The following is a 16,563-nucleotide window of genomic DNA, read 5'->3' on the forward strand; positions in this document are numbered from 1 at the left end:
AGCAGTCCAACACACGTTTTGATTCATTTATAAAAGAAAACCCTCCTTTGTGCTCTCTTGCCTTCCACCAGAGGGGTGCACAGGGTTTCGGGCTGCGCTCACCTCCTCCTCCTCTGGTGAGCTTGGCAGCAGAGCAGGCTGAACAAAGCCATGGGAGAGAGAAAGAGAGAGAGAGAGAGAGAGGAGCTTCTGCGAAGAAATGTCTCTCACTGACTGTCGCCTGGACAACCGGGTAAGAGGAGAGGAGGGGAGTGAGAGGGAGAGAAGGAAAAAGGACCGGGGAGATAAACAACAACAGATTATTAACTGCTCAGATTAGAGGATTCCTGTAGCGTGTGTTTGTGGGGGGCTTGAGGGATGGAGAGCCCCTCAATGTTTCTTTCTCTCTTTCTCCTCGTGAGTTATTAAGTCTGACAATAAACCAGTAAATCATTTTCTTTTCCATCACACCAGAGCACGGAGGAGATGAAACTGCAGAGCACAAGTTCAGCACATTACATGTGGACCCAGTAGACCTGAACGATCCACCTGTAATTCTTGTCTAATCAGCCTCAGGTAAGTCTCTCCTAGATGTTGCAGGCATTTGCTACGATAGGGAGGATTTAGTCTTTGCCTGATTATACATATTGAAACACATTATTAATTATTTGAGGCAGTGCACTGTGTAATTATCCAGAAAATGAGAAGAATAAAAGCCAAGAAATTGTTTTGGGATCAATAAAAGATAGTCCATATTTGCCTGCAGGCTGTTAGAAGAAAAAGCAGGTTTCCTCAGAGCATCTCGGAGGCAGAGAAGTTTGGGAAAATAGGCTTAATTTTCTGTCTGATTGTGTTCACATTCTGAAATAGGGAAACTACCTTCAGTACAGTAGAAGGAGTATTTGTTCAATTCTTATTCTGCAGAGCGGGAGAAATTGCATGATAACATCCCTGGGATGCTCCGCACATTGTTCACAGAGAGAGAGAGAGCTGCGCGCGTCCTTCAGTGCATGTGGGGAATTCATGGACAATAAGAAAATGAACACTGCTGTCAGGAGCAAACGGCTTTCCAGAGTTTGACTTGCACCGTGGTCTCAAGCTTCACGCTGCGTAAAAGAATAGAAGGCAGAAAACACACACCGCTGCGTGCTCACGCGTGAGAAATGTATTCATTGAGCACTAGTGGTGAAATCAATGCCCCTTTAAATGAGGTGGTATGCTGGCTGAGGTTACACCAGCCTGAGTGTGTGCGGGGCAGGAGGCAGCTTGTGACATCCATATTGGACAAGATGGAAACTAGATAAACTGAGGAGGTTGGAGAGGAGGGTTATTTTTAGTTGCTGTCAATAATGAAGGTTACAAATCTCTCACCTCTGTGGAAAAGATAGTGACGGAGAAACGGCGGCGAGAGAGAGAGGGGAGGAAAGGGCAAGAGAGTGAGGGATGGAGAGCAAAGGGAGAGGGTGAAGGGTTCAGGCTTGCAGTGTTCTCGGAGCTCCCACCTTAACTACCTGACACAATCCAGAGATGTGGCGGAGGAGAAGCAAACGCTGACAGTCAGTTTTTGCACTTCTTTTATTGGGGTTTGAAAAACACACACACATACAGGGAAATGTGGTTCAGCTCATTTGACAGTTCACCCTCCTTTTTCGCTCACAACTCACTGAACACACTACACGACAGAGCTCTGTGCTTCGGATATTCGGGCAGGCAGGCAGGTGTGGCAGGGCACAACTGTGGATGGAATGTTGGAGGGTGTTAAGGTCAAATGGTCAAATAACACTAACCTAACATTTGTATTTCTTACTCACTATTTACACATCACACTAATAGCAACTAGATAGTGGCCATAATAGCTGCAACAAAAATAGGCCTGAAAATATTATTCTTTGCTCATGGTGCAAATGAGATCTAAAGAAGCAAACAGATCACTTTATCAGGCTTTGTAACAGTCAATATTCTTTAAGTCAGTGTGACTATGTGAGCCATACAGCCAGGTTTAATATTGGGGAGGGTTAGAACCCCTATTTCCCCAACCGCAGAGGTCTGATGTGACCACCCGGGCTGCACAAATCCAATACCCCTTCCAATGTTCATTTTCTCCAGTGATTCATATACGATGTTCAGCCCTGTAAATAGTCTGTGCTGTGATGGTTCATGTCAGGCCTCTGCTACACTCTGCTGCAGACAAAGACACACAGCCTCGCTATTAAGAGTGTCGCGCTGTTCTGTAATATAGACAAATCCATATTGGAGACGGAGCGTTTTATTCCATTCATACAGAAAGCAGGATGCTAAATTACACCCTATTTTTAATCCACACCTGCACCGGGTATAAAGCGAGCGTGTTCGTCTAATCTTTGCAGAAAAATAGCAGTGTTGAACAATCCTGGCAGCTTGTAAACACATTAGTTATACCAGGCTCTGCACAGCTCGCGGTGCTTTGCAGCTGTACACCGCGCTCATAATTATTGTGCATGAGTTGCAACGTTCTCGCATGAGGAGGAAACGTCAGACTCATCAAGATGAGAGGGGGAAAAAAAGCATGTGTCCCTGAGGCTATGCGTCTTTCCTCCACTGTACCTGTGTGCTGTCTGCTGCAAAGAACACAGCAGGTGAAGAGAGGGTTAGCATGAAGCTCAGAGCTCCTCCCTCTCGTCTGAAAAGCACAGTGTCATATCAGACTCTAATGAGTTCCTCGAACTGTCAGACTCCTGCACCACTAATCAGCCTGTTCTGATCTTGGAGACAGGCACAGAAATGAATCTGTGGAGATGTAGTGATAGGCCTCTCTCCCGTCGATGTTCTTTTCCTCCATGAATGTTAAACAGCAGCATTTCTTTTCACTGATGTTTGAGGTGCTGCTGGTTTTGTTTGAAGGGTGACGGCAGTGGCGTGTGTGTGTGTGTGGGTGACTTGAGTCATTCCACAGACTTTTCTCTCCTCCTTCCCTTCCACTTTTTTTCTCCTCATCGCTCTGTTCTTGTCTGCGAGGCTCCTCTCATTGATGAGTCGTCAAAACAAGCTGAGAGAGGCTGAGATGAAATGTGACAGGATTACAATAATCTAATTACCAGAATTAATTAGATGAATCCCATCTAATTAGCTGTAAATGCACAATTATGTCATTTCTTGAAGATTGGTTGTATTGCCTGAGCAGAAATATGTCTGCAGAGGAGACATGACTTACATCATAATATCACTAACAACATCTCACTGCTTATTTAGAATAACAGCTCCCGTGATGGGTAAAGATAACCAGCAAATGACAGCCTGCACATTGGAACAAATTATTTATTCTGTGGTTTTAGAAAGAAGACATCACTGTAATTCAAACACAGACTGAAAATAATTCATTAATTTAGTTGAGACTGCATGTTACTTGCTCTAATTTCACACTTCAAAATAAAACTACCCAACACCCTCAATGAATGTGTCCTCTAAAGGAGCAGAGGGTTCGCATTCACACTACGTGGGCAGCTGCTCTGCCGTTACAGGGTGCTCTGGCCTCCTTGTCACTGCGGTTAGATGATGATAATGATAAAAGATGATAATTAATAAAAACCCAAGCATTGTGCAGAATTAGAAATAAAACAGCCAAACTTGGCCTCTTTTTCACAGAATATTAGACACAGTGTGGAGCTCCTGGTTTATCTATTTCATAAAAGAAAAAACATCCAGCATGAAAGTGGATTAGTTGGATTATACAAATCCTTTGGACATTAACAGGCTCTCAGAAAGTGAGAAAGTGTGGAGACCGGGCTGTTAATGATGTGTCCATGAAACACATCCGTGAGCTGCTCCATTGCCACTGAACAGCAGAATGAATTTAAGGACACAGTGAGTGCTCATGTGATTATCTGCAGTAGACGTGAGCACATTTTCTGCTTAAACACACATGAAATTGTATCCAGGCGTGACATGTCATCAGGTGTAAGAGCACAAACATAAATCACATAAATCCAAAAGCTTTAGTTGATTTTCAGCTTCAGGATTTGTCCTTCCCTCTCCTTCCTAACTCGAGGAGTCTTAATCATTTATCCAAATATTGATTAGGTGGTATAATTTTAAAATGTCTCTTTTTTTATGAAGGATTTTCTCCTCAGCTACAGAGCTGAGCACGGCAGTTATAACAGGAAAAGAAATCCAGATTCCCCGTCTCACCTGGCCGACCTTAAAGCCCTGTTCCAAAGAGATTAGATAGATTGCTGCAGTTAGCTCACAGCCCCTTGAATGCAAACTGTCCACAGCATTGTGTGTGTTGAGGAGAAGGAAAAAGTGGCACCTATTGCCACTGTTAATGAACCAACTGCCCATCACTGCAGATAAACCCAATCTCTTATTCCACTATGGTGTCCAATATCTCACTCTGCTCCTCCTGTCAGTAATTAGACAAGTGAGATGATTTAATTTGCTGCAGAGGAGACACAGCTACGTCTACGTGGACTGCTGATATGTGGGAAAGCCACCTGCACACACTCTGGGTGATAATGGCTTGCAAGCGCAGACAGAGAAAATAATTAAATCATAGCTTTTAGCCTGTCTCACCCCCGAGCCCTTGTGATCAGCATCTTAAAGCAGGAGCCAGCAAACCATTTTCTCTGGTAAGCCCTTGAGATGGTAAAAAGAAAAAAGGTCTCCCCTCCTCACTTTTCTCCATGTGAGCTGCCAATGGGAGCCCTGCACCGTGTGCTGCTTGAGGACAGACTTAATTCTCACATCCCTAGCTGCACGGGCAAAAACTTTGGAAGTTGCCTTGTCCTTCGTTTTTCAGCTGCTGCGAGTTCAAACATCCATTTTGTGCTCATGTCCACCTGCCCCGGGGGGGCTGTTATTTCAACTCAGACATGATCAAGTGGTGTTATGTTTCCCTGACAGGTCTCAGCATGGATGTGGAAGATGACCAGCCGCTGTTTCAGACCAGCTGGGGAGGGGAGGAGGAGGAGGAGGAGGAGGAGGAGGGGGGAGAGGCGGAAGATGGAGACGCACAGGCAGCAGGACGGAGGTGTTTCTCTGGGGATGCTGAGGTGTGTGGAGTGTGGAGGATGGTGGGATGGGTTTACACACAGCCACGGTCCAGTGGAGTGGTTTTAGGGGTCGTTGTCCTGCTGCCATGTGCCCTGTTTGCCTACATGCTCCTCTACTGCCCTCGTCTGGACATAGACCTCTCCTACAGTGCCTTCGAGGTCCACAGTCACTTCTCGTCCGAGCGCTTTGACGCCCTCGCCATCGCTGTGAAGACTCAGCTGGGATCCTGGGACAGACGCAGGCGAGATTTAGATAGCGTTGAGTCTGAGGCTCTGCGGGAGCTGCTGCTGCAGAAGCTGGGCAGGCAGGCAGCATTCAACAGGACAGATAACGAGGGCGTGAGGTCCTCCAGTACTCAAAATGACCATTCACAAGCAGGATATAACCAGAAGAGAGGAGAAGCAGTGAGCAGAGCTGATAGGAGAGTGCCTGATTTGGTTCTGGAGGGAAAGAGGAGACACAAGAGCTCGAATGACACAACAGAGGAGTATGAGGAGAGGTCACAGGACGGAAAATCCACTGTGCCGCTCATTAGGAAGCGCAGGTCTGCTCCCAACTACTACTTGCAGAGTCAGGCCCTTTCGAGGATCGAGCTGGTGTTTGTAGCTCAAGGTGAGGGCGACCGTAATATCTTCACCCCAGAACGTCTGCACACCATTCACCAAGTGGAGCGCCTGCTCATGCAGCACCCTCAGTTCCATCAGTTCTGCTGGAAGCCTATGGAGGTGCTGAGGGATCTGCCACTGGGGCCCTCCTACTGCTCCCCACCCAGCTCCCTCCTGTCTTACTTCTACCCCAGTGAGCGAGGAGGGAAGATATATTACGATGGCATGGGCCCAGACCTGGCTGATATTCAAGGTGAGGGAGTTGAGGGGGGAAGTTACATGTTCAACCTTTTAAGTGTCCTTCTAACTGTACTGACTTGCCGGCTATGTTTCTGTTTACAGGTTCCCTGAGTCTGGCCATCACCCACCCACAGTTCTACTGGTACGTGGACGAGAGTCTGTCCCCTGAGCACCTCTCCTCCGCTCTCTTACGCAGCGAGATCCACTTCGGAGCTCCTCTGCCATCCTACTTCTCCCTGCAGGACCGAGCAGACGAGCAGAGGACACGCTTCAAAGACTTTGTGGTTGGGTACGCAGACATCCTGGCCAAGCAGTCCACCAGGTCAGGAAGAGTATACAATGCTTTCCAGTTTTTTATTTTGCTGTACTCTCTGTGCATGTACAAGACATTGTTGCGTACAGTTCTAATTTGATGTGACCGTGTATCTGCTGTCCTCGTCTCAGCCAGGTGAAGGTGCTGTATGGAGGCACAGAGCTGTTCGATAACGAGGTGAGACACACTTTCTACAACGACATGATGCTGGCTGTCATCAGTGGAGCCTGCATCACTGTGCTCGTCTTCGTCCTCACCTCCTTTTCTGGTACAGTGGTCCTGCTACTTATTCCCTTTGTATTGATTTGTAGAGTTTAGTCCTGAATGTGAATGTTGATGAGCTTCTTTCCTCGTCCCTCTGTAGTCTTTCTGACTTTCTTCGGGCTGGCCAGCATTGGACTGAGCTGCTTGATGGCTCTTTTCTTATACCATGTCGTCTTTGGTGTGAGGTACCTGGGCATTCTCAATGGAGTGGCAGCTTTTGTTATTATTGGGATTGGTAAGAGAAATTAAATTATTTAAAAAAATCATATTTCCATCCATCCATCCAGCCTGCTTATCCTTTTGATGGTCGTGGAGGGTTAACTGGAACCAATCCCAGCTGACAATGAGCAGGAGGCGGGGTACACCTTGAAAACGTAGCCAGCAAATCAAAGGGCCTTCACATAAAAAACATTCAGACTCATAGTAAGACCTACAGTCTTACTATAATTAAACAATTTAACCTAACCCAAATTGGCATGTCTTTGGATTGTGGGCAGAAAATCTCCACAGAAAGACCCTGACCTGGCATTTGAACCAGGAACCTTCTTGCTATGAGGCCACACCAACCTCACAGTGGTGAGACACCACCATGGCACACATTTAGAACCATGTCCGTTATAAATGTAACACTTTTAGTGGATTATGTGGCTGTGGAGCAGGTGGTGCATAAAGAATTAACTCCATATGCTTTACAGATGTGTTATTAATGATCACACATGTCAAACATTATTTCCTGGAGTGTGGCAGACCCTCTTATTTTTATATTTTCCTTTAGTGAAATTCACTTCACTTCACAAAGGCGATACTTGGTTCAGACGGATGCTGCCACTCTCACGTCTCTGAAAGCTCATTTGTTTTCTCATCATCTCCCAGGGGTGGATGATGTCTTTGTGTTCATCAGCACCTTCAGACAAGCATCCCATCTGAGTAGCCCGCAGCAGCGAATGATCTACACGATTAAAACAGCTGGCCGAGCCACGTTCCTCACCTCCTTCACCACCGCTGCTGCATACGCTGCTAACACCTTCTCCCAGGTAACCCTAGAAGAAACATTCAGCTGTTAATCGGAACAGGAAGACTCAATGACTCCCCTGTTATGGATGAATAGAAGTGCTTCTCTCAGCGGACAGAATTTTTAATGTGATGAGCCCAAATTGAATGTTTCAAGGTCCTTTTACACTGTGCTGCGTTTAACTGACAGATCCCAGCCGTGCATGACTTCGGTCTATTTATGGCCCTCATTGTGAGCTGCTGCTGGCTTTGGGTGTCCACCCTCATGCCAGCCGCGCTGTGCATCTGGAGTCAGTGTGTGGAGCCCCACGAACACGCCTGGTTGAACTGGTGAGTCACGAATTCGTCAGCTTTTTACGTGAGCTGTTATTTGTGCATGCTTCGCGACACCACAGCCAAGTTGTAATCCCCTCAGCTGTCTTTCTCCCTGAACTTCCTCCTCACTCTGAAGCTGGAAGTTGTTTTCATGCCTGTCAGCGAGCCAGAGCCCTTTGTCGGATGAGGATGATGATGTGGCACTTCTGTCGGTGGAGCTGGAGCCAGGTGAGATTACTATCTCCCCAGCATTGTGCGAATGGCGGGGGGGAGAATTCGGAAAGGGAATGAGTCCGGGCTGTAAAACACCCCCGTCCAGGCACCACTAAAGCCCTTTCTCTTTGTCTCGGCCAGGCTCCTGTGACACAGATGGCGATGCAGCCATTCTGTCCCTGTCGCTGGAGACACCTCTGTCCCCTCCAGGACAGCAGCATGTGGGTGTGGTGAGCATGAACCTCCAGTGGGCCCTGAAGCATTTAGTGGCAGAGCCAGCTGTGAAGCGACGAAAAGCTGTTCTAGGTGAGATTTGATGTAAACCCTGAGAACTCACGAGGACACAGCTGAGCTCAGTTTATAATATGAAATTTAGATCTACAGTTTGGTTTTCTCTCATTTTGCCTGTCGAGCTTGAGACACATGGTTTAGACACGAGAGGAACCTCAAGCGTAAATGAGAACTATTGAGGAAACGCTGTAATCTCCGTCTGTCTCGAGGGGATTCAGTCTGTCAGAGGAAGAGTAGGCGTCTCTCATGAAGTATTCATCCAGCCTCTTCAGGAGGGACTGTAATTGATCCTTGCTGCTGATCTGTCCCTCAGTTGCTTTATCAACTCCATCAGACCCTCCTCTCTCCCATTGTTTGTCACTATCTTCCTGCTGGCCCAGGTGTCTTCCTCCTGATTCTGCTGTTATCTGCCGGGTGCTGCTGTCTCCTGAGGCCGGCCACTCATGCCCCTCTGCTTTTCCGCCCGGACACAAACCTCCAGACCCTGCTGGCTCTGAGGAGCAACCTCAGCGGCCAAGGCATCTCCTGCCCCCGGTGCTCAGGTGAGACAGACTCCCCCACTTGACTACAAAAATCCAATCCAAGTCTCTGAAACGCATGCTGTGTTCTGCAGGCGTGTTCATGGAGAAGCCCCACTCGTTGTACAGCCACAATTCCTTATCAGCATTTAAGTTTTCTACGCATCAGCAAACTCCGAGCTCGACAACCTCCAATGCTCCTCGGACCTCGGTGAAACCCAGTTCAGGCACCAACCAAACAGGTAGAGGCCCCCCCCCCCCCCAACCTAAAAACCATCCTCCTTCCTTTTTAAAGCCCATTCCATGACTTTGAAATATCGCACTTTTACTGTTTTTAGGCTCTTTCCTGACAGTGTATATATCAAAGCTGGACCTTGGAACCTCTGCAACCATTTATCGTTTCTCCCTTAACACCAGCACTCCCTCCCCATGGAAGCAATGCAGAACAGAGCATGACCAGGTGTCATCATTTCAGGTCTGGAAGATGAAAAAAAATCCTCTCGATGATATTTTTGTTATTGGTTGTAGGGTTTGGTCTCTGATTTATGTCACAACTAATCTTGTTTTATCTGAATAGGCTTATAGTCAGCCCCACAGCAATTACACCAGCAGAATGACAGTGTGTGTTTCCCATGTGTACCACCCGCACCCCAGCTGGATGATCACATCTGGCTCATGCGAGCTCAGGCATGGCTGGACGCCAGAGTTTTCGTTTTATGTAGCTGCGTCTCTGCAGCAGCAGCACAGCAGGTGAAGCCACAAAAGATGAAAACTCAAAGTAAATGTTGGATGGAGTGTTTTTTTAGCGGAGTCCCCATCACTGCAGCTCTGCTCTCTCATCACAGGAGGCTTTACTTTGCACAGCAGCGCCTGAGACCTCATCCCAGCCGAGTGTGTGTCGACCCTCCTGGCTGTGGCATCGGCTCCGGGCCTGATGGACCCACACAGGGAGTCTTTTATACTCCTCTTTCCAGCGGTGAGTGAGGAATTGTCAATGTCAGAGAGCATCGTTAACTTAGAGACAGTTTTTCAGCCCATCAAGAAAACTATGCTTGCACTGCATGCATCACCCTGCTGAAATGACATTTTTATGCAATTTTTTATTTTAGCAGGTTGAAAGTTTAGAAATTGCAGTGATATAACTTATTTTTTCAACTACAGCTTAAAGTTGCCGTCTCTGAACCCACTACTGGGTTTTTCCATAATACTCCAGTTGTAGATATTTTTACATTGGATAAATAAATTTGAGATTTCTCTCTGGTTTTTATTTCCAAAGGTCCCTCGTCTGCTGCCAAAGCGAAACCATCCAAGACGTTTGGCTTTAACCCATGCAGCGGTGGTGTGTGTGGCCGCCCAGCGGTGCGTCCTCTGGTCGACACCGGGGCCATGGTCTTTGTCGTGTTCGGGATCCTGGGAGTCAACCGAACTGAGCGAATGGACAACCATGTTATTGGAGATATGGTGAGGGCCATTATTCATCTACAGAAATAATGCAGAGCCATATTTGTAAAAGATATTCTAATGGTGGTGATATGTTGTTTAATTTTCTTCAAAGGGCAGCATCATATTGGATCCAGACTTTGATATTTTCCAGGAGATGGGGCATCTCTGCAAAATCTGTAAAGCTGTCAGTGCCAACACACAACTAGTGAAGCCAGGAGGAGCACAGTGTCTGCCTTCAGGTAGCAACTGACTGAGATCCTATCACATAAAATAAAGATGAATGGCTCAGTCATGTTTTAATCAAAATTGCTAGCTACTCAAAAACGAATATCAGCAGTTTTTTTTAAAGATTAAAAGGAATATATGGGACGACATTTGAAGATGTCCTTCTGGAGTTTGAGAAGTTATATTAGACATTTTCGACTGTACGATTATGCCATATGAAAAGAAATACTAAAGTATAACCGAACAAGATGCTCAAAATTCCACTCTTTTAAATGCAGGTAACAGGTTGATCTTCTGATATTTCCCCTCTAAAATGACTCGTAACCTCAGGGGGCCTCACGAATATGCCTAATAAAATCCTGAACAAAAAGAAATGAGATAAATCCACTAAGCTGTAACTAAAACAAACCATTCATAGAGGATAAAAGTGCTGAAAAGGCTGTGTCTTGTTGTTCCCTCTGTTCTCTCCAGGCAACAAGCTGTCTTCTATTCTGCCTCTGCTCCACCCTGACTGTCACTCTCTCCCTGAACCCAACCTGCTCCCGGGGCAGCTCTCCCACGGAGCAGTGGGAATGCATGGAGGCAAGGTCCGCTGGCTGTCCATGGCCTTCGAGTCTGTAAGGCTCCTCATCTTTCAGCGCTTCATCTTCACACTTCACCTGCATGTTTCGGAACTGGTATCGTCCCTGACGCGCTACTTCTTTCTCTCCCAAGACCACATACAAGGGGAAATCCTCCTTTCAGACCTACTCCGACTTCCTTCAGTGGGAGAACTTCATCCAGGAGCAGCTCGCCAGCCTCCCGCAGTCATCTGCTCTGCAGCGAGGGTTCCAGACCTGTGAGCACTGGAAGCAGATCTTCATGGAAATCCTAGGCAAGTGAGAGGGGGTGTGTCCTATGTTGTTGGTTTGAAGTCACATCTTGTTATCTCAGAAACACCTCGATGGATTTAAGACAAAATTGAAAGGAGTTCTTGGTGGTCAAAGGTTAAGGCCACCCTGACGACAAAAACAAGTTTGAGGACATAACAGAAAAATGTATTATTCTATTGTGCGGCACAAACACTTCTGACCTTTATTCAACATCATAACTCAGGAACCAAGGGAGAGATTGCGACAACCACACCAAGCGGTAATTCAGGTGCCTGTCAGCGTGACCTTTTATTATGTCATCAGTGATATTGTGTCTTTAACACAGTTAAACAGTTACAAAAAGTACAGGGTACATTAAAAATAAATGTAAGTATGTCCATTTTCTTTGGTTGTTAGCGCTTGGTTCTTGGTTGTCGAATCGGTGAGCATGAAAGAGTCTGATACAGAAGTTCTCTCTGATCTGTCCGTAGGTGTGGAGAGCGCCCTCTGGAGTCTGCTTCTGTCTCTGGCCATTTGTGTGGCAGCTGTGTCTGTGTTTACTGCTCATCCTCTGTTGCTGCTGCCTGTTCTCATAACCATTCTAGGTAAGAGAGGATGCTGTTTGTTCATACTTGTACTTAAATAATTGATTTCAAAATTGATTCACGGCTGTGCCGTGATCGGGTGTAAATGTGAGTTTTGACCTTGAGCAGGAGTGATCTGTCTGGTGGTGGCCATCATGTACTGGCTGGGCTGGGAGATGGGAGCAGTTGAGGCCATCTCTCTGTCTATCCTCGTGGGATCTTCAGTGGATTACTGTCTGCACTTGGTGGAGGGATACTTGCTGGCTGGGGAGACCATGGCCTCTTCGCCCGGTCCTAACTCGGTACGGGAGTGTGAATCAAAATCTGTCTCACAGCAGCAGTCACGAGCAATTAGAAAAACCACCACAGCATGTTTTCTGTTTACACACTAAAACAAGCTAATGATGAACATTTTGGGTTTAATAAGGCAAGGCGCCCCCTGAAGGCTGATGAATAAAGAAGAGCAGCTCGTCCCATTAATCTGTGTTTTGTTTGCAGCAGCTGCCAACTGGGAGGCAGGGGCGGACCCTGGAGGCAGTGAACCATGTGGGCGTTGCCATAGTGTCCAGCGCCGTCACCACGGTGATCTCCACAGTCCCCCTCTTCTTCTGTGTCATTGTGCCTTTCGCCAAGTTCGGACAGATAGTGGCCATCAACACCGCCGTCTCGATTCTGTTCACCCTGACCGTGACTGTGGCCATGTTGGCGAGCATGGCCCCCGCCCGCTTCAGCAGGCCCCCTGGCGCCGTGCTGAAGGCCTCCCTGGCTGTGATGGCAGGAGCGGCTGTGGCAGCGGCTCTGTGCTGGGTTGGAGGACAGCTGGGTGTGTTGGCCTGGCGATCAACCGGCACATAAACGCAACTGTCCGTCAAATCCCATTGATGTCAGCCAGAGGACTCCCTCTGGATGCAGAATTGTATTATCCTTCTCTTGGAAAAAGAATGTCGGATCAGTACCAAATCTCACAGCACAAAGATGTCAGAATCAACTCCATCCTTAGAAGCAGTTTGTCATCACAACAGACATTTTTTCACTTGTATTGATCAGTGGATTGTTAAGTATTGGAGAAAAAAAACATCTCAACTGCTGAGTATCGCTTCAAGATGTAAAGTGTGAGTGACTCAGTACTGGGTTGACATGATGACTCAGTCTGAGGTGTTGCCCTTGGCTTCGAGGTGGAGATGATTTTGAATAATCATTGGGAAACACTGGCTGAGTCACAGTTTTCATCTGTGTAACTTATTAAGTTGTGAAGAGTCGCTGACTCGTGAAGAAGAACCGGCCGGCTAGCTCTTACGTGTGTGAAGATTAGTGTTCACATGATTCATGGCCATCTTCTGAAACATCACACTCGCCTATTTATTTATTTATTCAATATTTTCGGTGAGTGTTCTCTTACTTGTGCAATGTGAATTTCACAGCCAGACAGAGTTATGGACGTCCTGCAGTCGTATTAAAAGTTGCCAAATGTTAACAGTGCACAGTTTTCAGTGTAACCCGTAAATGTCTCGGCCTGCTACACTCGCACTTTCGGAACTGATGCTGCCGGCACACACTTGTTCTGCAGAGCTGTGTGTGCCAAAACTCACTGCAACCCTCATCCTCTTCTCTGACCCTTTCCCATGTTTATAGCTCACATCTCAAACTGTCTTTTTGTCATCAGCCCCAATTGAAAGACACTTTCTGGTCAGCTCCTCAGGTGCACCCTCCACATACCCTCCAACGCACTTGTAGGCACTCACCGTAACCCATTCTGCTCTCGCACAATTCATAGTACCACTCCAACGCCCATCAGCACTCGCTCCATTCTGCTCCGCAGTGAGGGCTGTTTCTCAAAAGTACAAAACACATTAATGGTTGGAGAGAGGGGCTGCGGTAAGAGCAGTAAATTTCTATTGTTTATGTGTGTGTGTTTCTTGGGAACGTCTAATAAAACAGGTGCAGAAAGCCTCGGGTCTTTTACTTTTGGGAAAGCTCAGTCGGGTTTTCCTCTGCATTGTTACATAACGGAGCAGTGGAGCAGGATGAAGAGCTGTCATTGTTTGCTCACAGTCACATCATTTTTGATAGAGCCACTGTAGTCACATGTCTGGTTAGCTGTCATTAATTATTCATATGGAACAGATCAGATTTAATATTTAAACGGCCTCTCGTGTTGGTTCATCTTATGTCATATTGCTCTACATATAGTAGCATTTCTGTGAAAATATGCGTAGGAAGATATAAACAGATATTTTCAATAAAAACAGGAAAACCTCAGTGGACCTTTAATCTGTAGAGTTCTCTGTTCATTATTTTACTGGACCAGCAGCATCACACGTATTATTGCAACAGAAAAATGTCAATTGCCAGTACATTTATAGTGTCAGTGGTCCATTTGTATCTCTTTAAATGAGAGGTCATGTTTTCTTGCAAATAAGTATGTCCACCTGGTGTAGAAAGAGATATACATTTTATAGGATAAGTTGTTTTTGAAATGTGAAAGTCTGGCTACCTCTACCAAGGAGACGGGAGAGAGAGGCGAGAGACCAACTGTCGCATAACCATCACGTTTCAGCTCTGAGAGACTGTTGCGGATAGTGGAGAGAGCGAATCAATGTGGCAAGGATAAATGCTTCACTTCTTGCGTCCGGCACGCGAGGTGGATCCTTGCCTGCTAATTGCTCATTACGGTCCATGCTACCAAATAGCACATCACACAATGAAAATTGTATGTAAATCCAATGATAGTTGTAAAACAAAGCTTACTTCCTGTTGCCAGTAGGTGGCACCAACTTTTTTTTTTTTTCAAATAGAAATCCTCCGAAATACCTTACCATAGGTTCTCTGGCCCAGATAATACTTGTCTGTGAAAGACAGAAGTGCTCAGTGCATGATCAGGACTCACCTGATCCAGATCTACCTATAGGCTTTAAAGGGCCCATATTGTGTAAAATAAATGTTCTGGTCTTTTACTATCCGTAATTACTTGTAGGGGGTCAGTAGGGATCCTCAAAGTATAAAAACAGTTGCTCTGCGGACCTTTTCACTCAGTCCATTCTAAGAAATATGTTATCGAAACGTCTCGTTCCGTACTTCCTCCCCCTTATGATGTCATTCTGGATCGCAGTCGATGGTTGTGGTCAATATGGAGTAAAGTCTACTCCATTGTGAAACTCTGTACTGTAACTCGGGATGTTACTCCTACATTGACCAACTGTCCTGCTAAAACTTGAACAAGCATGAGGACGGTGTAACTTACCGTCCAGAAACATCCTGTTGCCACCTACTGTTAATATGTGGCTGGTCTTCTATAGCTGCAAACATAACCTGACTTTCAGCTGTGTTTACATGAGAGAGTCATTAAGTAAGAATAAGACCAGTGATAGGCCTGGTCGCGGGTCATTAAAAGTGCAGTCAGCCAATCAGAGGAGAGGCTCAAGAGGCCGGCGAAACAGCCTGTTCTGTCTGCAGCTCCAGAGAGAGGCAGAAGTTTTTTCGACTTTAAACCACTGATATATCATTTTAGGGGTACCAATACCTCTAATTAAATCCAAGAAAGGTGTAAAATATGGGCCATTTAATAAAGAGGAATTTGACAGTCTAACCTTTAATGTAGAGATGGTATCTGACTCCTGAACCCAGACCTGGTACCACGAAAGGAGCCTGGTAGCTGAAGGCTTTAACCCTCAGTCTACTTTTACAGAGTCTAGGAATCACAAGTGAGCCTACATTTTGGGAGCAAAGTGGAGAGGAAGTGATCTATGGGGACAATACTGTATTATGAGCTCTTAGATGTATGAAGGGTCTTAATTGTTATATGCCTAAATGTTCGCCGTTATCCTCCTAGCCCAGAGCTACGTTTGGGGCGGACACCACACAAGCGTCCGCCTAAGGGGCACGAGACAGGATCAGCGTCACCTTGCGAGTGCTGCAGTTACTGGTGTAAATGACGCCATTTCCAGTTGAATTTGAAGGCTTACGGACACTTGGATGACACCATAGGAGCAGAATGGAGGCATTTTCCGGATTATTGCTCATTTGAATATGTGGTGGCCATTTACTTCAATTGTATTGGATTTGGCTGCAACGATTCACCCACCCCTCAATTGGCATAGCGAGTAGAATCATTTGGTGAACTATCCCATTAATGTTCTTGAAGCAGTCCTTAGTGATCAGATTCATCAGGCTTCATAGATATTCACAGCTGGAAGTCATCTGTGCAACAATGAAGTGTACATGGAGCTTTCTGATGATGGTGCCTAATAGGAGCATATATTATGTGAAAAGTATCGGCCCAGGTACAGAACCTTGTGGAACTCCATGACTAACTTTTGTGTGCCTGGAGGCCAAAACATTAACTAATTGGAAAGTATCTGATAAGTAAAACTTGACAAATAGAATCTAGATCAAGTGGATTTAGTCGGGTTTCATAATGTGACAGTTGGGCCTTGGCAGAGTTATTCTAGTTTTACCTTATCTGTTAATGTCTAAATAGGATTGTGACTTGAATGTTACTGTCCAAAACTAAAATACGCTACGATACCCTAAATGAAGGCCCTTTACCTTATACCTGCACCTTTCACAAATCTGTATCCTTCTTCACCTAGACTGCAGGTTTATTACATCTGCACGTATTTGACAGTCCGTTTTGTTGGGGTAAGCAGAACGACAGACCCAATTTCAGTCATGCCGCGTTGGCAG

At 46.1% G+C, this 16,563-nt stretch overlaps 1 protein-coding gene across 1 annotated transcript; it reads left to right on the forward strand.

Moving 5' to 3' along the window:
- Positions 1-320: 320 nt before the first annotated feature.
- Positions 321-12,942, forward strand: disp3 (dispatched RND transporter family member 3). The gene is made up of 21 exons (XM_062382235.1): positions 321-555; positions 4,858-5,865; positions 5,955-6,174; positions 6,297-6,433; positions 6,530-6,664; positions 7,303-7,463; positions 7,631-7,770; positions 7,892-7,983; positions 8,110-8,274; positions 8,640-8,801; positions 8,873-9,019; positions 9,116-9,252; positions 9,355-9,527; positions 9,623-9,753; positions 10,054-10,238; positions 10,333-10,459; positions 10,917-11,062; positions 11,160-11,319; positions 11,788-11,901; positions 12,010-12,182; positions 12,379-12,942. The coding sequence occupies exons 2-21, from the start codon at positions 4,866-4,868 to the stop codon at positions 12,733-12,735; spliced, it is 4,062 nt and encodes a 1,353-aa protein (XP_062238219.1). The 5' UTR covers positions 321-555; positions 4,858-4,865; the 3' UTR covers positions 12,736-12,942.
- Positions 12,943-16,563: the final 3,621 nt, after the last annotated feature.

Source organism: Platichthys flesus, chromosome 3, assembly GCF_949316205.1.
Source record: "Platichthys flesus chromosome 3, fPlaFle2.1, whole genome shotgun sequence".
Taxonomy (NCBI): Eukaryota; Metazoa; Chordata; class Actinopteri; order Pleuronectiformes; family Pleuronectidae; genus Platichthys; species Platichthys flesus.

Bases quoted from the DNA above. Each gene is read 5' to 3' on its own strand.
- disp3 (XM_062382235.1), top strand. From the start codon at position 4,866: ATGGATGTGGAAGATGACCAGCCGCTGTTTCAGACCAGCTGGGGAGGG. The intron at 6,434-6,529 runs GTACAGTGGTCC...GTCCCTCTGTAG, and splicing joins CGTCCTCACCTCCTTTTCTG to TCTTTCTGACTTTCTTCGGG. The intron at 7,984-8,109 runs GTGAGATTACTA...TGTCTCGGCCAG, and splicing joins GTCGGTGGAGCTGGAGCCAG to GCTCCTGTGACACAGATGGC.